We start from the raw sequence: 27,684 nt of genomic DNA on the forward strand, positions 1-27,684 counted from the left end.
GCTCCGCCCCCTTTCCTAAGAAGTCCCAGGCAGGGGACCTGGAGCAGGAGTTTGTGTGTGTTTGTTGGGCAGGGGGAAGGGCTGTCCTAAAATATGACTGATTCTTATGGTCGCCCTCTGCCCCGCCGCTCGCAGCCAAAATTTTTGTAATCTCTAACCTGTATATGTACTAAAGGTAGAAGGTAAAGGCATAAACAAGTCTGTGTTGTTGGTGAAGAAAAATCTTCTGTGCCTTCAGTAGAGCATCCGGCATTATCTGAGACACCTAAAACCAACTTGCTAGGGCGTCTGCGGGCGCGTACGGCAAGCGGGAGGGACAAACTATTCTTGACGTTTGGAGTCTGGTTTCCAGGTTAGTGTTTTGTCAGGGTTTGTCGGCAGTGTGCCTGTTGGCGGAGGCGAAATCAATCGGCTGGACCATGTCGGCCTTCGAGAAGCCTCAGATCATCACCCATATCCAGAAGGGCCTCAATTACACGGTGTTTGACTGTAAGTGGGTGCCCTGCAGCGCCAAATTTGTGACCATGGGCAACTTCGCACGCGGCACCGGCGTCATTCAGCTGTATGAGATCCAGCAGGGGGACCTAAAGCTGCTTCGGGAGGTAGGTGCCGGCTCGAGACTGCCCAGTTCCAAGATCTGGGACTGCCGTTGGGGGGAGAGTGCGGATCTTGGGGGTCGGGGGGGGGAGTCTGTATTCCTTTTGGCCAAAGCGTTTGCTCAGCGTCCCCCCAGAGCTCCGCTCGAGCTGCGCGGGAGAAGCTAAGCTGACCGAGATTGAGGAATACTTCAGAGGCAAAACGCTTTGGTTGGAGACTTGAATTCTCGTCGGGCTAGTTCATCCGCGCGCCGCGGGTCCCTTCCTCCAGCCACCCCGTGGAAGTGACGTAACGACTTCCTGTTTAAATTCGAGGCCTTTCTGGGCAGCGCGCAGTTGTTTGTGGAGAGTCTCTTAATAGGTACAAGTTAGTAAAATGCTTTTTCAGACAAGCAGAGCCAAAGCAGGCACTGGACTGCCTGCTATGTAATCGGAGGAGACAATCTAACAACAATTATTCATTCAACAAGTATCAGCTGATTGCCTGGTATTCTCAGGCATGTAAATGACAACGTCCCCGATATCATGGACTTTATTTTCTAGTGAGAGAGAGAATCAGTTAAAGAATCAAACCAATAATACATAAAACACAAACCGAGATGAATTCTCTAACCTAAAGGAACACGGTTCTTTGAGAGTAAGCAAAAACAAAAAAACAGATTTGGGTTGAGTAGAAGCTAACTAGGCCAAATTAGGAGTAGAGGATAGCTCCAGAGGAAGCAGCTCAGCGATAGGTGACACATTTATCTCCTTCAGAAACAAAAAGAGTAGTAAGCAGGGACCAGACATTGCAAGAGCTGTAGGTCATTTAAAAGATTTATGCCTTTCTTTGTAAGAAAAATGGGACATCACTGAAGGGCTTTAAGCAGGGTGTGGCACGATCAGGTTTACAAGTTTTGTAAAAGATTACTAGTGAAAGAATTGGAGAATAACTATATTAAATAACACTTTTATACCTGTTTACAGTTTTTTAAATGTCTTTATTTGGGTTGCCTGAAAAAAAAAAAAGATCAGTCATACTCAGATGTTTAGAGTCCTAATAGACTGCAGGGAAGTCTGTAACTCCAGGGACCAAAAGCTATGGAGAGAATCTGCTTGGAGGAGTTACGGCTTTTAGGGCTTAAACTGGTAGGTAAAGGGTGAATACACTTGCAATAGGAAGGATTACATTCGAAGGTACATAAGGCTCATCCCACTTTAAATTTCTATGAATGCCACTTTTCTTGTTCAGTTTGTCTTCTCTAGCCAGGCACTCTACTCCTAAACATGGCTTGTTCTTTTCTGCCTTTCCTTATGTTGTTCATCACTTAGTCCCCAGTCAACACAAAGTAACTTTTCTTTACATTGCATTCCTATGGTACTTATTATCTGTGCCAGAAATATATCATTCTATCCCATGTATCTCTAATTAGATTGTAAGCTCCCGGAGAGTAAGGACAGTAGTTCTTTCTTTAATGTGTTATGTAAGAAGCAGCCGCTCAATAAATTACTTGTTAAAAGAATGAGTAAATTTATGTCTGTAAAAAAATATAACTTGGGACATTTAAATATTGGTTTATTGATGATCATTAATCACTTGGGGTCAGGAGTTGGAACAAATAGGAAACATTGGAATTGCAGAAAGAAAAGTGAATTATTAGGAACAAATACTAGTCAAAGCTTAACCAGAGAGTATCTATAGACTGCTGACTTCTTTTTATAAGGCTGTATGACTTGGGTACATTTCAGGAATACACTTGTTATGTAAAGAGAAACAGTGCTCTTTGTCTATTCTAGAGATTCTGGAAGATTCTAGCAGGTTTTTTTTTTTAATAACTTTGCTTTTTAATGAAAGTAATGTGTGTTCATGATAGAATATACCAAAAATATAGATAGGAAAAAGGAGAAAAGTAATGTCACCCATCTCAACACTAGGAGTAACCACTTTTTATATTTTTGCCTATATCCTTTGGCTCTTCTCTTTTTCTACCATAAACTGTCCATTGAGAACCTGTCATTTCAAGGTACTACGCTAAAGAAGAACCAAAGATATTTGAAAGGTGAGTCCCTCCTCCTAAAGAACCTACTGTCTAAAGAGAGGATAAAACAAATGCACAAACAAATTTGAGAGCTTACATTGTATTTAGCTGTGATGATGCAGTGGAAAGAATATATGTTAAATACAATCTCAGTGATTCTCAACTCTTACTGTGCATCAGGATCACCCAAATGTGTATTGCTGCTATTGTGGTGTGTGTGTGTGTGTGTGTGTGTGTGTCTGTCTGTGTGTTTTAAAATATTCGTGCCTTGGTCCCACCCCTAGAAATTCTGATGCACTGGGACTCTCGCCTCTAGACTAGAGTGAGTCCTGGACATCGATTTTTTGTTTTGTTTTTTTTGCATCGGTATTTTTTAAACTTCCACCAGGTGATTCTAATAAGTACTAGGGTTGACTATCATTGGGCTAGATGAATTATTTGTTAAAATATTAGGAACCATACTTGATTATATCCTTGTAGAATTCAAGTCTTGTCCAAGATAAAATGAAGGAAGCAAATGGGTATTTGTTGGTGCCTCCTTATCTTGTTACTAAGCAGATAGATAGGGAGTGAAGGCAGGGCCTTCATATATGGTTAAGCAGTTTGTTGAAGTGCACACAGGTGTCTGGCCAAGGGTTCAAGAGAGAGCTGTAATCCATCTCTGTCTCTCATCAAGCCTTGCGTGTGTGAGACTTCCCTCAGCCCATAGCGGGCACCTGTTTTTCTAATTGGCCCAAAGGACTAGGGGTGGCCCTGCAAAGTGGAATCACAGTTGGGGTTGGTTACACTTTAAAAATTAGTAATAGGCTAATAAAGTTCTGCTTTTTTAGTCCCTGTGCAGCAGAGTTCACTGCTTGTTAACATTTGGGTGACTAAACCTTTTAACGTTAATTAAGTGGTGCCAGGATGTGGCGGAGGAGACACTGACAAGCTGTACTAGACCCACCCACAGACAGAACAAAAATAGCTCTGCTGGGAATTATGGATCCTGGGCTTCCTTAGTCAGGTTAACTTATTAGAGCAAAGAGAACCAACAGCTAGGTCAAATATGCTCATCACTGATGGTCATTTTCAGTATCATATGGCAAAAGTTAATATATACTAATTTTCTTTGTGGGACAAATTTCGCAAAATAGATCTTTATTTTTTTTACCCAGTTTTCCAACAAGAAAAGTTTTAAGTGTTTGCTGAATTCTTTGCATCTTTCCTTTTCCAAAGGTAAAAGATTTAACAGGGACAGGGAGGGGGCCCTTTTATGAACTATAAAAAAAATTAGCTTCATTCCAGTGTCCTCTTAATTTAGCTACTATTATGATTTCCATGAATGTCTAAGGAAAGAGCAAACACCTCTGCTTTTTTAAGTCCACTTGCCAGCATAGCTCAGCCTTTCTGAGCAAAGTGCAGCCCTCGCTGCAGTGCAGATGACAAGATGCTTATACATTTGAGTTTATTTTTCAGTAGCTTTCTATATTTTGAGTTTAATTTGATTCTTGCAGAACAGACCACTAGTACCTATAAATCTTTGATATAAGTATACAAGGATAAAAGAGATTTGATTTAAGGATGAATCAGGGAAGCATGAATACCATATATTTGTATTTTATAAAGACATGTATACACTACCAAACGTAAGGTAGATAGCTAGAGGGAAGCAGCCGCATAGCACAGGGAGGTCAGCTCAGTGCTTTGTGATCGCCTGGAGGGGTGGGATAGGGAGGGTGGGAGGGAGGGAGACGCAAGAGGGAAGAGATATGGGAACATATGTATATGTATAACTGATTCACTTTGTTATAAAGCAGAAACTAACACACCATTGTAAAGCAATTATACTCCAATAAAGATGTAAAAAAAAATAAAGACATGAATGAAGGTAAAACCAAAGGACACAAATCTGAAAGTAGGTTTAATTCAGGCCTCATTTACTTCACCAGTCTAGTTCAGGATTGGAACATTTCTTTGGTACTTCTGATGACTCAGGTTGACAGAATGGGGACTACATAAGAAAATGTTTATTTAATTGATTTACATACAGGCCTGGAGACAACGTAGTTTAGTAGAAGGAGCTTGGAATCTACTTGGCTCTGGGGACCTTGGGCAAGTCACTTAGTCCTCCAAGCCTGTCCCTCATCTGGAAAGGGGTGTCTCAAACACTTAGTTTGCAGTTGCATGTGTTAGAAAGAGAAAGGATGGTCTAGTACAGAAGAGCATGCAGAATAGTGTCTGATACATTAGTGTTCCCTGTATGGATGCCATTTTCATTATTGCATATAAACAACACCGGAAACTGTACAGTCTGTCCGGTGAAAACATGGTGGGAGAAATAGGAACATGACCTCTGGCAGTGGTTTCTCTCTCCCCAGCGCTAGGACTGAGCGATTAATCCATGTTCATTTATACTTTCATTTAACAAATGTTGAGCACCATCTACATGTTGAACAAGTTGGGCACGGCCCCATTCCCCTGGTACTCATTCTAGAAAGGGAGGAGATAGGTAATTGAATGAATACAAGAATTTTGTTGATAAGTGAAATGAAGATTAAAGAGGGCAAGTGATAGTGATTTGGGGGTTTCACTTCAGATTTGGAAGGGTAGGGAAGGCCTCTTAGAGGTGGTAACATTTAAACTGAAATCTGAGTTGGGAGAGGACGTGATGACCTGAGGGAAGAGCAGTCGGGGCAGTGGGAACAGTAAATGCAAATTCCCTGAGGTAGAAATGACTTCAGTGAATCTGAAGAACAAAAAGCCGCACGTGTGGCTGGAGTGTGGAAGGGGAGAAACAGGAAATGAGGTCAAAGAGACAGGCAAGGTCAGACTTCAAAGGGCTTTGTACATTTTATATACCACAGGCCTTTGTACTACTCTTGTGAGTCTGTGCCTCTAAATGTAGATACATGTTGTTTCATTTCATTCATTGTATTTGCAATAAAACCCACTTTTAGAATCTGCGATGACAAATGTGAAACTAGTATAGGGCCCATCATGTAATGGAATGGTTCCCAGTTTGGTTTCTCCTAAGGTAGGAATTCTCAGATGTGTTCAGGTGTCAGAACATCTGGACATTATGGTGCTGTTTTTAGAACACCATGAAATATTGCAATTATCAGTTCCATCTCTGCACAAGGAAGGGTTTTCCCAGTAGAAAAATCTGACTATATTATACATACTCTGATCTTTAGATCACAAGAAGTAACCATACATAAAATTTTTAATCCTCATTTCCAGGTTTTCTTATTGGTTTTTATTAGCTAGTATTTCCTAATAGACAAGCTAAAAAAATTACTGAAGAAAACCTAAATTTGAGTAAAACATATCCATTAGCTGTGTGTGTGTGTGAGAGAGAGAGAGAGAAAGAGAATTTATGTTGGTACTGGAAGATCAGTGGTTCCAGTTGCATGGTTTCTCTATTCCAAAGGGCCTAAAGGCAAAAGTTAGGTAAAGCCATAACAGGAAAGCTTTTGCTTCCCAATTTTTTATTAGCAGCAGTAAACTCTTAGAACTGTGTGCTTACTGTAGGGACTGAAAAGTAGGGGTCAGCTTTTATCTGTTCCATGGCCTAAGAAGAATAGAGATCCGATCAGAGGCTCCCGGGGATAGCAGTGGAATTACAGGAAGCAGAATGCTCTAGCTGGTGGAAGAGAAGAAAATGGGTGACCAGTCTTCCCAGGGCTACTTGGGGAAGAATTTTCCCAGAGAGTTATATCAGTGTATGGTGCAAGCCCTCCTGCAGCTCTTAATACCCGAATCCCTGGAAGCATATTCCTGTCCATCAGGGCCCAGCTGTTTCTTGCCTGAGAGGCCTGTCTTCACCCTCTGCCTTAGATCATGGGAGCCATTATCAGTGACTTGGTGCTGGGGGAGACAAATGGGAGGAAGGGGTGGGTAGCTATTTTATCAGTTGGCCTCAGTTGGAAGTCTGAATTAGTTTAGCCAAAAAAAAGTGTGTTCTAATAGTGTGATTAGGTGATTAGCTACAGTAATTAATTAATTAATTAAGAATGATTAGCTATATCACTACTTTTTTTTTTTTAAGCAAAGCTTTCCTTTTTTAAAAAAATTATTTTTGGCTGTGTTGGCTCTTCATTGTTACGTGCCGGCTTTCTCTAGTTGCGGTGAGCGGGGGCTACTCTTTATTGCGGTGCGTGGGCTTCTCATTGCGGTGGCTTCTCTTGTGGCGGAGCACGGGCTCTAGGCAATGGGCTTCAGTAGTTGTGGCACGTGGGCTCAGTAGTTGTGGCTCACGGGCTGTAGAGCGCAGGCTCAGTAGTTGTGGCGCACAGGCTTAGTTGCTCTGCGGCATGTGGGATCTTCCCGGACTCGGGATCAAACCTGTGTCCCCTGCATTGGCAGGCAGATTCTTAACCACTGCGCCACTAGGGAAGTCCGCTATATCACTATTAATATGTTATTTCAGGTACTTTTATTTGGGGGAGGGGATGGTGAGGAGAACATAAGTGATTTGGAGTTGGAAACTGTCTGCTTTGTTAAATTGACAAGATTTTGATCTCCATGCTGCCCCATTGTGAGATAGGTTTTTCATAAAATTGGAAAAATAGCTGAAATAAATGAATATCAGTTTTCTGGTGTAGTGAATAACTGATGCTCTCTTGGACCACCTATATTAAAAAGGAGAAAAATAACATTCTGTGGTTTTGTGCTTCTCATCAATACGGTCTTTTATAACCGTGTTATTATAGGCGACTGATTAAACACAATTTAATCAAAGTTTACTGGGCAATTCCAAGGAGGCTGTGAATGCTTTATTTTAGACCAGGCTACATAGTAACTGCTAATTTATCCAGATCCCAAACAGTGATAAAGCTCAGCAAGGTGGGAGTTTCCAAAGCCCTGGAGCATATGTTGATGTCTTTTGAATCATGAAGGAAAAGTTCAGTTATAGTTTGTGTTACGTGAATTTTATTTTCTTCTTTGAAAATTGCTATGTATATCCTATGTGGAAATGCCCAACCAAACATTGAAAGTGGCGGGGAAATTATTTTCACAAAGTATGTGAATCGGACCCACCCTGGTGGGGTGGGGGGTTGAAGATGGGCTCAGCAACTGAAGGGTTACAAGAGGAGGTGCCCTAGAAACTGGAGAACTCTGTGGAGGGGAAAAAAGTTCATCCGGATATACTGCTAAGTGAAAAAACATCAAGTTAACGAACACTATATTATGACCCTCTGCATATTAAAACAAATCCATATGTGGTTGTCAATGTGTAGAAAAGGGTCTAGAAGAATGGGGATTACTTCTGAGGCATGTCGAAGGGAAACTCACTTTTCATCCTTCAGTCTTTGGTTTTGTTTGAATTTTTTTTTCATTTTATTTATTTATTTATTTTATATACCAGGTTCTTATCAGTTATCTATTTTATACATAGTAGTGTATATATGTCAATCCCAATCTCCCATCTCCCCCCTGCTCTCTTTCCCCCCTTGGTGTCCATATGTTTGTTCTCTACATCTGTGTCTCTATTTCTGCCTTGCAAACCGGTTCATCTGTACCATTTTTCTAGATTCCACAGTTTTGTTTGAATTTCTATAGGGAACACGTATTACTTCTGTGAATGTTAGGAATAAAAAAATTAAAATAAATTAATTAAAAATTAAAAAAAAAGATTGTAAGAAACTAAGAGAAATTGTTTTGCCCTGTTGAGGCTGACAGTAAGTGGAAGGTGCTATTATACATCTAGAGTGTGGTGTGGGGCAGCCCTCAATTCCATATTGCCTAGAGTTTCCGGGGGCCAAGGCAGCCGGACAGGTAGACTCCAAGAGAGACTGACTGATTCAGTGACTTGGGCAGGTGGAGTTTGCATGTGGTTGTTTTACTGATGTGATTACAGTTGATCCTTGTACAGCATGGGTTTGAACTGCACGGGTCACTTATACTCAGGTATTTTTTAAGAGTAAATACTACAGTACTACACAGTTCAAGGCTGGTTGAATCCACGGTTGCAGAGGAACCTCGGATACAGAGGGCTGACTATAAGTTATATGTGGATTAACTCCTGTGCTGTTCAAGGGTCAACTGTTATATATAATACTTGGAGCAATAGTTTTGTTTTTGTTTTTTGGTCGCACTGTGTGGCTTGTAGAATCTTACTTCCTCCACCAGGGTTTGGACCCGGGCCCTCGGCAGTGAAAGCGCAGAGTCCTAACCCCTGGACTGCCAGGGAACTCCCAATAGCCTTTCAAATTAAAGAAACCTCAAAAAGATTGGCTAATCCATGCTGATAGCAGTGCCTTTGGTGCACACAGGTATACAAATCTCTGTGTGCTGAAGGGGTCTCAGAGGACATAACCATTCTCAGTTTATAGGGTTTTTCAGGGAAAACTATAAGAGACGCATAAGCATTTTTGTTTCTTTAGTCACTTGGAAAGAATAATACCTTCATTTTGTCCTTATTCTTTGAGGATCTTAAAGAAGAATACCACATTAAATGCTGAAATCTGCATATTTGCAAACCAGTGAAGGTGTTAGAGGTGCCAGCATTTGAATGTCTCATTAGCGAGGTGAGAGGAAAGGCAAAACTCATCCTTTGGACATACAGGCATACCTCCTTTTATTGCACTTCTCTTTATTGCATTCGCAGATACTACATTTTTTACAAATTGCGGGGTTTTGGTAACCCTGTGTTGACCAAGTCTATCGACGCCATTTTTCCAATAGCACTTGCTCACTTTGTGTCTGTGTCACATTTTGGTAATTCTCACAATATATTTGTTCTGGTGATCTGTGATCAGTGATCTTTGATGTTACTGTTGTAATTGTTTTGGGGTGCCACGAATCACACCCCGACAAGACTGCAGACTTAATTGGTAAATGTTGTATGTGTTCTGACTGCTCCACTGACTGGCCTTTCCCCGTCCCTCTCCCTCTCCTTCTCCTTGGGCTCCTTATTCCCTGAGACACAACAATATTGAAATTAGCCCCTCAACGGCCTCTAAGTGTTCAGGTGAAAGGAAGAGTCATAGGTCTCTCACTTTAAATCAAAAACTAAGAATGTTTAAGCTCAGGGAGGAAGGCATGTTGAAAGCCGATATAGGCCAAAAGCTGGGCCTCTTTCACCAAACAGTTAGCCAAGTTGTGAACGCAAAGGAAAAGTCCTCGAAGGAAGTTAAAAGTTCTCCGGTGAACACACGAATGTCTCCATAACATAAAAGTACAAGATGAAGCAGCTAGTGCTGATGTAGAATCTACAGCAAGTTATCCAGAAGGTCTAGCTGAGATAATTCATGAGGGAGGGCACACTAAACAACAGATTTTCAGTGCAGATGAAGCAGCATTCTATTGGAAAAAGGTGCCAAGTAGGACTTGCATAGCTAGAAAGAAGAAGGCAATGCCTGGCTTCAGAGGACAAGCTGACTTTCTTGTTAGGGGCTAATACAGCTGGTGACTCTAATTTTAAGCCAGTGCTCATTGACCATTCTGAAAATCGTAGTGCCTTTAAGAATTATGCTAAATCTATTCTGGCTGTGCTTTATAAATGGGATAATAAAGCCTGGATAACAGCACATCTGTTTACAACATATTTTACTGAGTATTTTAAGCCCACTGTTGAGACCTACTGCTCAGGAAAAAAATGCCTTTCAAAATACTACTGCTCATTGACAATTCACCTGGTCACCCAAGAGCTCTGATAGAGATGTACCCATGAGGTTAACATTATTTTCATGCCTGCTGGCACAACATCCATTTTGCAGCCCATGGATTAAGGAGTAATTCCAACTTTCAAGTCTTATTATTTAAGAAATACATTTCGTAAGGCTATAGCTGCCATAGCTAATGATTCCTCTGATGGATCTGGACAAAGTAAATTGAAAACCTTCTGGAAAGGATTCACCATTCTAAATGCCATTAAGAACGTTAGTGATTCATGGAAAGAGGTCAGAATTTCAACATGGACAGGAGTTTGAAAGAAGTTGATTCCAACCCTCATGGATGACCTTGAGGGGTTCAGGACTTCAGTGGAGGAAGTAATTGCAGTTGTGGTAGAAATAGCAAGAGAACTAGAATTAGAAATGGAGCCTGAAGATGTGACTGAATTGCTGCAATCTTATGAGAGAACATTAATGGATAAGGAGTTGCTTCTTAATGGATGAGCAAAGAAAGTGGTTAGCATTTTCTAGCAATAAAGTATTTTTTATTTAAGGTATGTACATTGTCTTTTTAGACATAATGCTGTTGCACGGCTACAGTATAGAATAAACATAACTTTTACATGCACTGAGAAACTTAAAAAGTCATGTGACCTGCTTTATTGCAACATTTGCTTCATTGTGGTGTTCTGGAACCGAACTTGCAATATCTCTGAGGTCTGCTTGTACTTTTAAACTATACAAAAATGACTAAAGGAAAAGCATGATCATTTTTTTAAATCAGAAAACGTTTTAATTGCCTTTTTTATTGTGTGCCTTATTTAATTCCCATAATAGAGCCATAAATATCGTGGATTATGGATAGCTGCTTACATAAATAATGTATCCTCTCTCTTTCCCTTACATCAAGATTGAAAAGGCCAAACCCATTAAATGTGGAACATTTGGTGCCACATCTTTACAGCAGAGATACTTAGCTACTGGAGATTTTGCTGGAAACCTTCATATATGGTAAGATTATTTCATCAGTGTTAAGACATGAGATAAGCAATTTTTTTGATAGTTGTGTTACTCTTCCTCTGAAAGAATTCTAACTTTGAAATGTTTTTTGTTATATTTTAACTATTTATGAGAATATGACAGTTACCTCATATATATTTTTAGATTTCATGTTCAATATCCATTTTAAAATACTAACCTATTTTTCTTTAGCTATTTCAGATAATGTTTTTAGTATTTATTTCCACACGTGCTGTTTGGTGCTAGCATTTAAGATCCATATTTGTAAATAAAGGGCTCTTCCCCTCCACCATGAAGGATACAGTATATAAAAATGCTCGTGTATAACACTAAAACATTAGATATCATTTACATTTTTAAAAGATACTTGGCATTACAGAATGAAACACTGTATTTTTGTATGTTTTAATTTTTTAACATAGAACTCTCAATTCATTAAAACTTTTTCTTTTAATGCTTTAGCTGAGTACAAGTTTTTAGGAACACATCTGTTGAGTAAATCAAGATAAACCTGTTTCGAATGAGCAAAATCACAAGTGTGCCAAATGCTTTTGTAATGTTCTTTTTTTAATAAATGTATTTATTTTTGGCTGCATTGGGTGTTTGTTGCTGTGCGCAGGCTTTCTCTAGTTGAGGCAGACGGGGGGCTGCTCTTCGTTGCGGTGCACGGGCTTCTCATTAAGTTGGCTTCTCTCGTTGCGGAGCACTGGCTCTAGGTGCGCAGGCTCAGTAGTTGCGGCACTCGGGCTTAGTTGCTCTGCGGCATGTGGGATCTTCCCAGACCAGGGCTCGAACCCGTGTCCCCTGCATTGGCAGGTGGATTCTCAACCACTGCGCAACCAGGGAAATCCCCCAAGTGCTTTTAATTTTCGTGTTTTACCTAGAGTTATTTCCTCATATTTAAATTAGAGTTGAATAAATTGAAATTCCTCTGTAATTACTTTTCAGCAATATCTCTTAATCATGTAAAGTATACAGTAATGTTCTAGAGGAGCTGTCTTCCCTACATTATGTTTTCTATTCTGACCTTTCTTGATTCTAACTTAGAATTTGCTATTTGTAATTAAATTACATTGATATATTTATCTGTCTTAGAGTCATAATATAACATAGAATGAAGCTATTTTAATTCCCCTTGCTTTAACTACTTAATAATTAAGTTAGCATTTATTAGAATGCATTAGTTTTTACCTGCTCTGTCATAAACTTTCAAAGAACTTGGGAGAGAGACCAGTCTGAGTATTATTTTTTAAAATAAATATATTTCAACACAAGAATATGCAACAAATATAACGGTTGACTATCTCCCTAATAGAGCTTCCTAGTCTAGTGCACGTATTACTGCTTTATTTTCATTGGTGAGTCATAATTTCATGTTAAAAGAAGTGATGTTTCAAAGTCTGTGGAAACAGTTCTTTTAAATAGAACCTCAGTCCTGTTTAGTCTCTTGATGCTTTCACAATTACGCCACAAAGATAAACATCAACTCTAAACTAGGTTGAACTTCTCAAATTTTGATTTGCAAGATTTTACTGATAAATCTGGGCCCAGTAATAAATTGGGATTACGTGTCATGAAGAGCTACGTTCATTAAAAAAGAAGAAATATAAGTTGTTAAAAACTGACTTGTTAAAAAGAAATGTGGAAGGAGGCTCCAGTAGAAAAGCAGAAGAGGGGGGGCAAGGGCTGGGAGGCAAGAGAAGGGTGTATTAGCATAACCTACTTCAGCCACTCACCCAGCCCTGTAGTGTAGTCTTCAGACACACATAGGAGTGGGTACTTTCCTGCATTCCCTTCACGTAACTAACCTAGAATTAGACAAACTTCATCCAGTTTGACTATAATATTTATTGTGACCAGCATGATGATAAACTGAAAAACATACCTAGTTGAAAATCAGTGTGGAACTCAGTGAGAAAATAATATATTATTAAGGAAGAAAGGTATACAAAGTAAACACTGCTCATATTTTAATCTCTCAGAAGATCCCAAGATCAAACTACCAAGACTACTTTGGAAATATTCTAAATCACTTTGCATTTACTCTGTATTTAAAGCAGTGATTATCAGACCTCAGTGTACCAGAAAGTCAGCAGATTTGGGGCCCCATCCCAGAGATACTTATTCGTTATGTCTGCGGAGGAGCCCGTGAATCTGCATTTATTAACAAGCATACGTGGTAATTCATGTGCAGAGGTCCTAGATCGATCATCTTTGAGGACCACTGAGGAAAGTGGGCTCAGGATTTAGAATTCCAAGTTGAATGATGACAACTCTCATTGAGGCCTTGAAAGAAGCTAAAGTGGAGAGGAAAATGTGGACGTAAGTGTGTAAATTACCTTAACTGCAAAACCCTTATTTTTAAACAAAAATCTCAATATGGCATGCATTCTTAAATTTGAGTAGTATACTAAACATTTGGGGCATGTGTAAGTAAGAAGCTGTGTTCTGTTGTTTAGGAATTTGGAAGCTCCAGAGATCCCAGTATATTCTGTACAGGGCCATAAAGAAATTATAAATACTATAGATGGTGTAGGTGGACTCGGAATCGGGGAAGGGGCACCTGAAATTGTGACCGGCAGCCGAGACGGTAAGTCAGAATATGCTGTGTATTTTACTTTTTTTATTTTTAGGTAAGTCTCTGTGCAACAGTATATTCTATGTGGAAATCTTCCTCAATCCTTGATCCCCTAAACCTAACATTCTACTTTTTTGATAGGCAGGTTTGATTGCATATCCCTCAGTTGTTTCAGACTTCGGGGGTATTTCAAGTTAGAGGCATAGCACTTACTATTTTAGTTTTGAGCTAGTTCAACTATTAACAACCATAGTTTCCTCTGAACCTTGAGGATTTAAAATGTCTCTACAGGTTTTTGAGGCAGCTGATGATATACTGTGGGTGGCAGCTTTTTTCTTTCTTTGCAAAGCAGAATTAGTACTTGTGAAAATGGTCATATTGACAGCTGCTTGAACACTGCAGTTCTGTGGTCTTTCCGCTGAGCATTGTAGAAAGCTCCAAGAGCTCCAACTCTGCTTTTCCCGCCTGCAGTGACGAACAAGGGATGGTCTTTCGGTGTCCTGAGCTGTTCTGAATGTAACAGAGTCAGAATTTTTGTTGCTTCACAAGGGATATGTAAGTGATTTGGTACCTTAGTTGGTTCAGCTAGTTTTTTAGTGGCTGCTCAAGACCATGAGGAAATTGTTTCCAAAGAAAAGTGGAATTTAATTTTCTAATAGTTTCTCAAGAGCAGCTGTGTTTTAGAAATCAGGTATTTTTTTTCCAATCATAGAAACAGTGTGGAATATAGAAGGAAAAATAACAGTCTGCTACACCAGCATAACTATTAGATTTGTTTTCCTTTCCAGTCATAGATACAATTTTACATGTATTATCAGTGTAAATACGATTTTGTATCTTATTTATTTAATGTTTTGTCCTTAGGTAAATATTGCTGTTTCCATGTGGTTTTCATAATTATCATTTTAATGACTTCATAATATTCCATCCTGTGGATGTGTCACAGTGTCCTTAGCCATGCCCCTGTTAATGAGCATTCGATTTGCTTTAAGTTTTTGTTTATTTTGGGAGAGTGACTTTAAAATAATGAAGAAAAGATTATCATGTATATAGCTCTTTTGGAATAATCATACTTTATGATTTAAAAAAATTGTCAAACTTTCCAAAGTACCTGTTTACCTTATCAGCTACAGTAGATGAGGTAGATTTCCAGTCTACCCTACCAGCATTGATTTCCTTTTTTCCCCCCTAATTTTAGAGATAAAATGGTATTCCATTCCGACTTGTGTTAACTTCTTTCTATATTTGTTTATTAGTTAATTTTGCTTTGTGAATTGTCTATTTGTGTTCTTTTCTCATTTAACTGTTACAGACTTAATATAAATGTTATCAATTTGTATGAACCCTGTAGAATGATGAAATTCATCACATTTGTAGGAAATTTATTTCTCCTTGAAGCAGCCTTTTTAATGACCAACTTTATTTTATCCCTGATAAGTCTAGTGGAATATCTTCCCTTTTCCTGGATTTAGTATCCTTTTTTAATAATTTTTTTACCCTTTTCCTGTTCTCACTTACGCCTTTTAGCCACTTTATTATGTCTTTGTGTTTCTCAAAGTTAGTGACACTAGCTAGTTAGTTATCGTGTAATTTGCATTAAAATGAGGGAGTTGAAATTAAATTGAGAAGAATTATTTGTTACTTTTATTAACTCCTTCTTTCTTCTTTATTGCCACGGGGAAATTAAACTTAATTGTATATGAAATGGTATTCTAAAACTCCAAATAAGAAATCGTAGACGTAAAAATTACTTTATTCATCTGCATAAGAAAAATGGTAATGATTATATGAGTAGTAAGGAAAAAGCATTAAAATGACGCCGGCTTTATTCTAAATAAATACTACATTTGTTTTAGTCTTAAACCAAGAAAGTGAGACATGATTTGAATTACATAACACTTGTGTTTGCCTTGTCAATCATACCTTGTTGATGATGACTTAGGAACAGTTGTTGGCTTTTGTGTGTATCTATTAATCGGAAACCAAATCAGGCAGTAACATGTGGGTTATATCTCTGATATTAAGTGCAACTTGCCCAATTGGAAGTCAGAAGAATGTGAATATTTTTCAGATACTATAACATCTATAATATCTTCATGTACATAGGAAGCCGTATGAAGAGAATGCAGAAGGAAATGTCATCATTCACTATTGAATTTTGCCAACTCACTTTTTTTAATGTCAGGAACCGTGAAGGTGTGGGACCCAAGGCAAAAAGATGATCCTGTTGCTAATATGGAACCTGTACAAGGAGAAAACAAGAGAGACTGTTGGACGGTGGCATTTGGTAAATTACTAAAGTACCCTTGCATTTGAAGTATCAGATGGTAAAAAGGACAGTGCTTCAAGAAAGTCCTAATAGCCTCTTTATAGTCTGTTTTGTGGATTATCTGACAGTTTATTGAGGCAAATAGACATGGTGTTTAATGGCAGCCTCTGGGGCCTAGGTTTGAATCCTCACTGTGCTATTTATTGGTTGTGTGTCCTGGGGCAGGTTATCAAGCTTCTCTGTTTTTTGCTTGCTTCATTTATAAAATGCAAGTAACAAATAATAGTGTTGTTGTGAGGATTCAGTTAGTACATGTAAAGTGCTTAGATATTAAGTGCTCAAAAATATTTGCTATTATTGTGTACTTCTGTTTAACTTGATAATATTGACCTAGTTTAGAACCAAATGCCATTAGTGAAACTAAGTAGAGCCTCAGATGCGAATGGTAACCTAACAAATCCTACATTTTACTATGTACAGAGTATGTTTATTTTCTAGAAAATAGTTATGCCATTACAGAATTATTTCTTATAAAGTTGTTAGCCATGTTCCTCTAGTAATATACTTAAAATGAATATTGATCTTGTAGGACTAATTGATGTTTGCCCTTGTATCTCTTACTGAGCACCAAAATTACAATCATTTTTGCTACTAAAGGATATGGGCCGGGACTTCTCTGGTGGTCCCGTGGTTAAGACTCTGCCCTCCCAGTGCAGGGGGCACAGGTTTGATCCCCTGGTCCATGAACTAAGATCCTACATGCCACACAGTGCAGCCAAAGATTTTAAAAAAAAAGGAAGAAAGGATATGGGCCATATTTCATTTTAAACCTTTATTTTCTTATATAATCCAGTGTAGTTAACAGACATAAAAGTGAGATTAAATGATATATGTGAACTGTTTAGCTTTTTATGTTATTTTTAAATTGAATTGTTATTTAATCAGAGGAAAGTTTTAGATTTCCGATTTTAAAAATAAATTACCACTGAAATTGAGAGGAGATTTCATTGTGTGTGTATATTAAAATTACTCTGTGTGTATATATATTACAAGCAATAATATAAACTGAAGACATGCACACTTGTGCAGAAATTTCAGAGTTAGTGTTTAGAATCATCATATAAAAATATATGTAGTAATTAAAAAGTAATTAACTTTGGGTCCATTAAAGGCTTTTTATCATTGATCTAAGGGACGTAAGTTCCATTTTAAATGTAGGACATTAAATTTAAAGAAAGAACATTTATCCATTGATTTGACCATTTTTTGTTTGTTTTTGTAAATGCCAAGTATGTGCATAGCTGTGGTCATACAAAGGTGAAACAGACTCATATTCTTGCCTCAAGAAGCTTGTAATTTTAATAAAGAGGGCATGCTATCTACATTAATTATAGTATGAGGTAGGAGTGATAAAAGGTCACAGAAGCATGGATAAATGCAGAAGGAATCCCAAGGGAGTGATAACTGGAGAGGAAGAACATACTAACCTCAGACCAAGGATATGTAGCATTTGAACCACTGAAATTGGGAGGGGATTGCAAGCATTGGGAGGAAAGTACAGAGAAGGAATGGTGGTAGGAATAGCCTTAAAGATGGCACAGGGCCATGGCCAGAGGTGTTTCGATGGTCTGGAGGTAGTGGTAAACCTTTGGAGGCTTTTGCAAGGATGAGATGTGATCAGAGCTTTAGGAAAACTGAACTGGTGTCATGTAGGGGAGAGAGGTGAGTGGCAGAGGGAATATGAGTTCCGAAGCTCTTTGCAATATTCCAGGAAACACGTAGGTTAGATGCAATAAGAAGGGAGCAGAGCGGGTCGATTCAGAAGATAATATTGTGGCAAAAGAAATAAAATTTGGCAGGTTTTTTGAGATGAGGAACAAGGGGAAGGATTATTTCCGAGGTGACTGAATTTTGAGGCTGAATGTAGGGTGAATGATGTTATTAATTGAAGAAGTGCCACAGAGGATATGATGATTTGTAAAGGAAGATGGTGAGGTCAGTTTTAGACATCATGAGTTTCAGATGCTGTCGTGTCATCTCGGTGGAGCCTACAGTGGAAATGCAGGGCTGGAGTTTATAAGAAAAAGGGAGTTGCAAGCAGCAGAGAACAAAGGCATTGGGTTAAGATGCCCACAGAGCCTGGCACAGTTAACAGGGGCTTCCCTCTCACCTAACACATTTTCCTCAGCAAGAGGTACTCTGGAAAAAAAAATCCCTGGATCCGAGCAGGATGTGTTTCACTGCAGATTATAGATTTACTTTGGGTGCAGTCATCCATACAACTAAAAATACATCACAGTGCACCACAGCTTATCTGAGGTTTCCTTGCAAAGACGAGATAACACCAGAACAACATTTTGCAAAATATAAATAAGTTTAAAGTAGTTTCTGTTGGCATTCAAATATAGTTACTGCCAAAGAAAGCAATGGAAGCCTAGCTGTATTTATTCTACCAAATCCTACTACCATTTGAACTGTTAGTCTTTGCAAATAGAGAATAGAGAGAATTTGAAATCCAATAAACACTTTTATGTATCCCTTGAGTGTACAATCTCAATGAATGAGCTCTTTCTTGTAAACAATATTAGATACCAAATTAATAATCTTGATGTCCTGTCAGGGTTAATAAAATGAGATTCTACCTAATGTGATTTCTTCACCTGATTTGATACAAGTTATCTGTGTAGTTTCGTAAGTTTTTTTTTAGCAGTCTTCATATGAGCATTTATGAAGGTCTGAAATGTTGTGTTTTGATTTCCAGGCAGTGCTTACAATCAAGAGGAACGTGTAGTGTGTGCTGGCTATGACAACGGAGATATCAAGCTGTTTGATCTCAGAAATATGTCTTTACGGTGGGAGGCAAATATAAAAAATGGGGTAATGTACATTTGGATTCTTTCCAGATTCTCTGAATGTGTTTTTACCCACCCTGAACTACTACAAAAGGAAAGCTCCTCTAATAACTCATTTCAGTAAAACCCCTCTGTGCATGTATGGTTTTAACCTTTTGGGGCTTAACCTTGGAGGGTCTGATAAAAATCAGGGATGCTCTCATCAGAAAGTGAACACACACCCAGATGTGGTGTGATGTACCAGGTGAGTCACTACGCCTGTGGTCCATCTGTGGACTCCTGTGGACCATGCAGTGTGGTATTAAAATGACCTAGTAAGAGGCCTTCTGCTAACATCAGGAAGCTTGAACTTGTAATAGCCTCCCAAGTACTTTCTGGTTTTTGGTTCCCAGGTTGTACATCTTTAGTGAAGAATGTGGTTCCCTCCTGTTTTCTCTAGTCAGCCTTGACTTAACTTTATAAAATAATTACATAATAACAGTAAAAAGCTAAATTATGGCTTTTCAAATGTACCCACGAGAACAGGGTACCCTAGATGATTTTGTGGATCTTATTAACCAAGAAGAAATTTTTATAGTTACAAGTATTTGATATATGGATTCAAAGATAAAGTGATTGTTTAAAATGCTTTCACATGAACTGATAATGTTAAAGTTGTTTTACTTAGTTTGAAAGAACCTCTTGAATTAATCATTATTAAAGAATGATCACTAATAAATATTCTCTATTTTCAGGTATGTAGCTTGGAGTTTGACAGAAAAGACATAAGTATGAATAAGTTAGTAGCTACGTCTCTGGAAGGAAAGTTTCATGTTTTTGACATGAGAACACAGCATCCAACCAAAGGTTTTGCTTCTGTTTCAGAAAAGGTAAATACGAGGGAAATGTCTTTCTATGAAGAGGAATATTCGCTATAGCTTGTTTTAGACGATAAATAGAATTAGTCACCAAGTTCCTTCCAGGTTTTTATATGAAGGGAGCTATTTTTAATATATTGCAGGATCTTGACAAGCTTTTCTGTGCAAAGAGTACTTTTCTAAAGTTTGTCAATTTTAGACTTTTTTTAAATTATTATTGAAGTGTAGTTGATTTACAGTGTTGTGCCACTCTCTGCTAGACTTCTTGATTATAATAAAGGCCTCAGTTGGTAATGACTCTTATTTTGTAGTTTAGGAGCAATCGCAAGAAAACTAGCTGGTTTAGGAATTTGGTCAACAAAACCTAGCCTGGTGTTTCCTAATAAATATATATTTGTATTAATACCTAATTATATACTTTTAGGTATATGCCAATATATATTCAATACTAATTATATACTTTGCAAAGTATATCAACATATATACATTATGTCATTTCATCACATTTTATTTTTATATTCCAGTTTGATATATTAAATGAGATTATTTAAAGTGCAAATCACTGTGATTGGTACATAGTAGCAATGTAAATACAAATTTATTTATTCATACATACATATATGCATACTTTGCCTTGTTCCCAATAGTATTTTAGGTAGCTTAGAGGGAAACATTTGGTATTACAACATTAGAAAAATTGATGAAGAAAGCTGCACAAATGGAAAACACTGGTTTAAAAAACTGAAGTTGATGTCTGGAGTAAGGGCATTGCATAAAATTCGTGCTGAAACATCCTGTCACTTGCAAGAGATGGGTTGGAAATGTCACTCTGAGCTTTCTTGAATATAAAAATAAAGAAAAATCAGTTATAGATTTGTAGTTTCCATAAGATTAAAATATGTAAGTTGCTCAGGAAATAAAAATTCACTCCCTTGCTCCCTTTCCCTATGTCGTGGAGTCAGTAGTACTTCCCAGACCTTCCTATTTTGTCTTATTTCATTATTAAAATAATTATTATTGCATGTAAGTTACTGTTACTGCCTGATGAACTATATTCTTAAGATAACTAACTATACACTATAATATTGTTTGCCTTTGTCATTTCAGAAGTATCTGTCCACAACATAAAGCACTTACTAAATTGTTCCAAATACGAGTGCAACACATTTCTCATTAACGGGAAATTATAGTGTGTCTCCAAAATTTTTTTGTTACGTTTAGTTAATCCAGTAATTGCTAAATCTGTCAAATACATGACTGGTATATTTTAACAAGTCATTTCCCCTCTTTTTGCTTTTTATCAACTTCCAGGAGAAAAAGAGAAGTTTAAGCTACAAAACAAATTAAGGTTTAACAGCTTGAACCTAATCACTTGAGGACTCTCACACACTTAAAGTGTGCATTTTGAGATATGTGTTTTTCTCTGCTAATGGTAATTCTCTTAAAAGACTATTAAAATCAAATGTCAAGACTGATCATCAACTAAAATGCAAAGTGTCTTATGTGTGGCTTAGCTCAAGTTGGCTGGTCTCATTGCTTCTGTAAAGCAGAAGTCTTTCCTTCCTCCCTCCTTCCCTCTCTCTCTCTCCCTCTCCCTGTCTTGTTAAATTCTCCACAGTGAATGTAGCATTATTAGGATTGATTTACAAGCTGTTAACCTTCATCCAGTTGCCATTTCTATCCTTCTGTTTAATATGACTGATAAAGGCCTGGGCTTATTATAACCATAAACACCGTCTATAAGTCCTCCCGGTACTTATTTTGAAGACTAGACAAGTCAAATAGTGTAAATTGAAGGTAAGACTCTGAGAGCTTTACATTAAAATTCATTCTGTTTATGGAAACTCTCAGTACTTTCCACTCAGTTTTGCTGTGAACATAAAACTGCTCTAAAAAAATAAAGTCTATTAAAAAGAAGTTCAATCTATCCTTTCTTTCCCTTTAGGAAGAAGTATTTCTTTGTATTTTGAGGCTTTTTTCCTCCTTAGAGTGAGCTAGAGATATTTAAATTATTTGTGTAATTTGTATGATACTATAAGGTTAAATGTTAAGACTTTTAATCTGATAATCTTTTTTTTTAATCCAGCAGAACTTTGTTTTGTAAAGCAGTAAAGAGGAATGGTTCTTTTCCTAATTCCTGATGAGCCCCTGTAACTCTCTGTAGCCATTATAAAGAGAAGTGCCAGAAAATAGTTAACTTTTATAATAGTAACTATAATTGAAGTGATAGAAGCTGCTGAAATTGTTGTTGAAGTGATAGAGGTAAAAATCTTTTTTTTTTACAGGCTTCTCTTCTAGGATGGTCTTTTTTTCCTCTATTTTATTGAAGTGTAGTTGATTTACAATGTTGTGTTAATTTCTGCTGTACAGCAAGGTGATTCAGTTAACATATGTATACATTATTTTTCACATTCTTTTCCATTATGGTTTATCACAGGATATTGAATATAGTTCCCTGCGCAATACAAGTAGGACCTTGTTGTTTACCATCCTGTATATAATAGTTTGCATCTGCTAATCCCAAGCTCCCAATCCATCCCTCCCTCACCCCTCTTCTCCCTTGGCAACCACAAATCTGTTCTCTGTGTAGGATAGTCTTTCTTTATCATATAAACTTATAAACCACTTGTGTGCCTCTCATTCTGTTCAGGCTCATAAATCGACTGTGTGGCAGGTCCGACACCTACCACAGAACAGAGAGCTCTTCCTGACAGCGGGAGGCGCCGGCAGCCTGCACCTCTGGAAGTAGTAAGTTCCTACCAGTGCACAGTGCTCCTTTTTAAGTTACTTGTGGGTGTAAAGTAGGATTTGATTAAACTTTTTGTCTGTTTTTCCTCCTTTGACTTGGTTCATTTTGATATGATTTTAAATTTCATGGTATTACATAAGCATTACTCTCTAAGCCTTTTTTTTACTCATATACTTATTTTATACTTTGTAAATATTAACATTCTTTTGACACACCAAATATGTATTTTAGTGACATCTTCCATATATTAGAGTAGCTTATGAACAATTCTTTTCATATATTTGAAATCATGCTTTTTGCTAGTTTTTTTAAAAAATAGGAAAACTTTGACCAAAGGCTTTTGTGAAATATTATAATTCAGCCATTAGAGCAGTACCTCTAGAAGAAAGGAAGAGGGTTGAAATTCTTATTTTCGGTTCCTGATAATTGACTTGCCCAAGTTCAGGTAACATCACTATGATAGAATGGACACAGAGCATGAGGACCCTAATTGGTCTCCAGGAAAAGCCTTGTCATTGCGTTTGAGCGTCAGCCCTTACTATATATTTGCCTTTTCCAGTGGGCTTTTCTCTTTCCTATAGATTCTTTCTTCTTTTCCACTTAGAAAAGACCCTTTAACATTTCTTTTAAGGTAGATTTAGTATTGAACTCTTTTAGTTTTTCCTTGTCTGAGAAGTTTTTTTATCTCTCCTTCTATTCTAAATGATAATCTTGCTGGGTAGAGTATCCTAGGTTGCAGAATTTTCCCTTGCAGAACTTTGAATATATCATGCCACTCCCTTCTGACCTGCAAAGTTTCTGCAGAAAAATTAGCTGATAGCCTTATGGGGATTCCCTTGTATATGGCTTTTTGTTTTTCTCTTGCTGCCTTTAGAATGTTTGTATACTTAATGTTATCCCAGAGATCTCTTAAACTGTTTTCATTTATTTTAAATAAATTTATTTATTTTATTTATTTATTTTTGGCTGCATTGGGTCTTCATTGCTGCACGTGGGCTTTCTCTAGTTGTGGTGAGCGGGGGCTACTCTTTGTTGCGGTGCGCGGGCTTCTCGTTGCGGTGGCTTCTCTTGTTGCGGAGCATGGGCTCTAGGCATGCGGGCTTCAGTAGTTGTGGCTCATGGGCTCTAGAGCACAGGCTTAGTAGTTGTGGCGCATGGGCTTAGTTGCTCCGTGGCATGTGGGATATTCCCGGACCAGGGCTTGAACCCGTGTCCCCTGCATTGGCAAGCGGATTCTTAACCACTGTGCCACCAGGGAAGTCCCTGTTTTCATTTTTTAAGATTTGTTTTTCTTTTTGCTCTTCTAATTGGGTGATTTTCATTATCCTATTTTCCAGATCATTTATGTGTTCTTTTGTATCACTTACTGCTATTCATTCCTTCTTGTATTTTTTTTTTCACCTATTGAGTTCTTAATTTCTGATTGGGTCTTTTTTTTTTTTTGCTGCATTGCGCCTTTGTTGCTGCGCACAGGCTTCTCATTGCGGTGGCTTCTCTTGTTGCGGAGCACGGACTGTAGAGCGCAGGTTCGGTAGTTGTGGCTCACGGGCTTAGTTGCTGCACGGCATGTGGGATCTTCCCGGACCAGGGATCAAACCCGTGTCCCGTGCATTGGCAGGTGGATTCTTAACCACTGTGCCACCAGGGAAGTCCCTGATTGGGTCTTTTTATGTTTTCTAGTTCTTTGTTAAAATTTTCACGTGTACATCTATTCTTTTCCCTAATTCAGTTAACATTTTTATTACTAGTGCTTTGAATTCTTTATCTGGTAAATTATTTGTTTCATTATTTATTTTTTCAGGGGTTTTCTCTTGCCTTTTCAGTTGAGTGCAGTTCCTCCGCCTTTTCATTTTGCTTAACTTTCTCTGCCTCTATGAATTTAGTTGAAATAGTTACTTATTTAAGTCTTAAAGGGGTGTTCTCATATGGGAGGCTCTTTGGTGAGAGAGCTGGATTTGACGTGGACGCAAGTTACATCTTTGGGGTGTGCTGGCAGCTATCACCCTGGTCGGAGATGTAGCTGGAGATGGAGGGGCTAGAGCTGGAGCCACGTATGAGGTGGGATGTCCCCTCTGTTCAGTGGCCATTGTTGCCCTATCAGGGTAGGGATCTGATCCCAAGTTGCTGGAACAGAAGCCAGGAGGGTCGGCCCAAGCTAGCTTTATTCTCTTTAAGTGTGTTTTTTCCTCCACCGGCACCCTTGCCCTGGAGTGGGAAGGTGCTGAAGCAGGTGCGGCCCGTGCGGGCTCTCGGCTTGTGTTGGCCACGGACCAAGGTCCAAGCTGTCTCTAATGCGCTGCCTGTGTAGGCGCCCACAGTTGTTTTCCCTTGCTCTGTTCAGGTGTATCCACGGGTGCAAGTCCCCTTTGTCCCTCACAGCTGAGCACTGTCCCCAGCCCCCTCTGCCCCACGCTGTTGTGGAGCCACACTGCAGGGCGGCAGGGGCCTGTGTAGACTCTTGGCCTGTGTCGGGAGGGGTGAGCTGTGTGGGGCAGCGGCCGCCATCAGAGGTACAGGCCGCTTCTGGTGTGCTGCTTGAGTGAAGAGCCAGCAAGAGGCACTGCTGCCCCACCGGCCTCCGCCCTGGGGCCGCTCGCCTCTGAGTTCCAAGATCGAGTCTTTTCCCTGATCATAGCTGCCCCAGATCCTGTGCCATGCTGTGCCGTGGAGTCAGTGGGGCTGGCGTGTTCACTTGTCTTGGGCTGGGGCACACGCCAAGGCAGTTGTGGGAAATCCAGCAGCCACTAGGGCAGACCTTTCCACCCTGCCTTGGGGGCAAGCCAGCATGTGGACACTCCTCACGAACAGAGCCTGGGCTTCTGACAGCCTTCCTGTTGGTCCCAGCGGCCCTCCAACCAGCCAAGGGGGCTGGTCTCCCCAACGTAGGATCTGGGGACTGGGGGCGCCCGATCTGTAGCTCTCATCAGTCACTCCCCAGGGTGGGCGTCTGCCTGTGTATTCTCCCTTTTCCTGAGTCCCCTCCCAGGGGCACAGGTCCTGACCTGATCGCTTTTCTTCCCTTCCCTTCTCTCTTGCAGCCCTGGTTGTACAGGAGCCCTTCTGCCAGTTTCCAGTTAGTTTTCAGTGAGCTCTTAAAACTTTAATAGATGATATGGAGGATTAGAAAAAAAATCTTGATGTTATCTTTTAAATACTAAATAACTGCAGCCTCTGCCAAGAGACATGAAAAATGTTCTGTAACCTGTTTATCCGTCTGAATGTTTTATTCCTTTTAAAAAATCAGAAGGGGCTTCCCTGGTGGCGCAGTGGTTGAGAGTCCGCCTGCCGATGCAGGGGACATGGGTTCGTGCCCCGGTCCGGGAGGATCCCACATGCCGCGGAGCGGCTGGGCCCGTGAGCCATGGCCGCTGAGCCTACGTGTCCGGAGCCTGTGCTCCGCAACGGGAGAGGCCACGACAGTGAAAGGCCCGCGTACCGCAAAAAAAAAAAAAAAAATAAAAAAAAAATAAAAAGAAGGGGTAGGGTCTGTGAGGAAGAAAGAATAGAATGTTATCTGCTTATCACTACTTCTGTTTCTGTTCTGCTTCTGAGTTGCTTCATGCCTTTTAAAGTCTTGGTCTTTATTAGCACTTTTGAAATAAAGGTAGTATCATAGTTGATACCTAACAGGCTTTAAAAGACCTTCTGAGGAGGAATACCCCTGTATCCCTCCATGGGGGAGGGGTGTTCCATTTTTCCCTCTCTCAAATCTAGACCAAGTCATAGTTATGAGCTGTTACCCTTCAGCCCTTATCATTTTATAAATTTATATTTTCAGCTGATAGAAAATCAAATGTTCTAGGAATCACTGTTTTCTTTTTTGAGGCAATGACGTCTAGAGCACCAAGTCAATTTATTAAAGAATGCTAGATCAACCTAGAACTTTCATAGTAAAAGAAAAGATACCTACTCATGCTGAACAGAAATGATGTTTAAACGTTTTTAGTAGATCGAATGCTTCTTTATGAGACTTGGGGGCGGGGGTTGGGATTGAGGTTGAAATATTGTCTCCTTATTTCCATACAACTCAATATTAGAAAGATGCCTTAAGTATTTATCAGTTCCAGTAGTCAAGTGAGAAAAATAGTTATTGGAGTATATGTATAAGAGTAAAATGACGAATGCTAAGACTTATCTCCTCTTACCACTTTGATCTTGTTTTCAGCGAATACCCAATTCAGCGGTCAAAGAAAGATTCCGAGGGTGTAGAGATGGGAGTTGCAGGTTCGGTCAGCCTTCTGCAGAATGTTACATTGTCTACCCAGCCCATTTCAAGTTTGGACTGGAGTCCAGATAAGAGGGGTCTGTGCATCTGTAGTTCATTTGATCAAATGGTAAGAGTACTGATTGTTACAAAACTCAACAAAATTTGATCTGAAGACTTTGGACTTGAAACCTTCCAAAGCAACACTCAGAGAATTTAGACTACGTTCTGGGATCCTCTGATTCTCATTGAACAAAGTGGGATTTGACTGATGAAAAAAGGACCCAGATGCAAACCTCTGGGCCAGCATCCCTCCGGGTGAAGGCCACATGGTGTGTCCAGTGACCGGACTGGATGGTGGTTTGCTGTTGCACATGGGGGCACCAGAGTCTCCAGCGCCAACTCTGTTCCTTTCCCCTCTATTTCTAGTAAAAAGTTGAAAGTTTTCTATATTTAATTATTTTAAATTCATTTTGCATCCCCAAAGTTCCATATTCTGTAGTAATACTTGTGTTGCATTTTAGAGTTTACAGTTTCGTAGCAGTGACTTAATTTGGTTTAAAATAGTTTGCCTTGGTAAGACTATTGTGAATTAACCTTCATAAATAAATACACTTTGAGACATTTCAGTGTCAGTAAATCTCTGTAAAGAACATTACTTTATAAAATACCAAAATGACATGATCAGCCAAGATTTAGGCCATTGTTCTCGACCATTTAACTCATAAAATGAAATACTATGATTGACAGAGACCTCTTTTTTAACTTAAAAAACAGGAGTTGAATTCCTGAGACTTTCTGGTTGTTGATTGTGGTTATGTTGTTTGAGATGTATAAGATTGTGGGGCTTTTGTAGCCTTGTTTTTTTGTCAAACTTTCTAATATATTTTGTGAATAAATTTTGTTTTTGAAATCTGTAGAAGTTTTGATTCTTTTTTTTATA

At 39.0% G+C, this 27,684-nt stretch overlaps 1 protein-coding gene across 1 annotated transcript; it reads left to right on the top strand.

The window, feature by feature from the left end:
• The first annotated feature begins 319 nt into the window (after positions 1 to 319).
• Positions 320 to 27,663, top strand: DNAAF10 (dynein axonemal assembly factor 10). Its single transcript, XM_033838384.2, has 8 exons — positions 320 to 602; positions 11,123 to 11,223; positions 13,692 to 13,822; positions 15,996 to 16,097; positions 18,841 to 18,956; positions 19,666 to 19,800; positions 22,439 to 22,536; positions 26,703 to 27,663. The coding sequence occupies exons 1-8, from the start codon at positions 420 to 422 to the stop codon at positions 26,908 to 26,910; spliced, it is 1,074 nt and encodes a 357-aa protein (XP_033694275.1). The 5' UTR covers positions 320 to 419; the 3' UTR covers positions 26,911 to 27,663.
• The last annotated feature ends 21 nt before the right edge of the window (positions 27,664 to 27,684 follow it).

The sequence above is a fragment of the Tursiops truncatus genome, chromosome 14 (assembly GCF_011762595.2).
Source record: "Tursiops truncatus isolate mTurTru1 chromosome 14, mTurTru1.mat.Y, whole genome shotgun sequence".
Lineage (NCBI taxonomy): Eukaryota > Metazoa > Chordata > Mammalia > Artiodactyla > Delphinidae > Tursiops > Tursiops truncatus.

Coding starts and splice junctions, on each gene's coding strand:
- DNAAF10 (XM_033838384.2), top strand. CDS start 420: ATGTCGGCCTTCGAGAAGCCTCAGATCATCACCCATATCCAGAAGGGC. Junction 603..11,122: donor ACCTAAAGCTGCTTCGGGAG/GTAGGTGCCGGC, acceptor CCTTACATCAAG/ATTGAAAAGGCCAAACCCAT. Junction 19,801..22,438: donor TTGCTTCTGTTTCAGAAAAG/GTAAATACGAGG, acceptor CATTCTGTTCAG/GCTCATAAATCGACTGTGTG.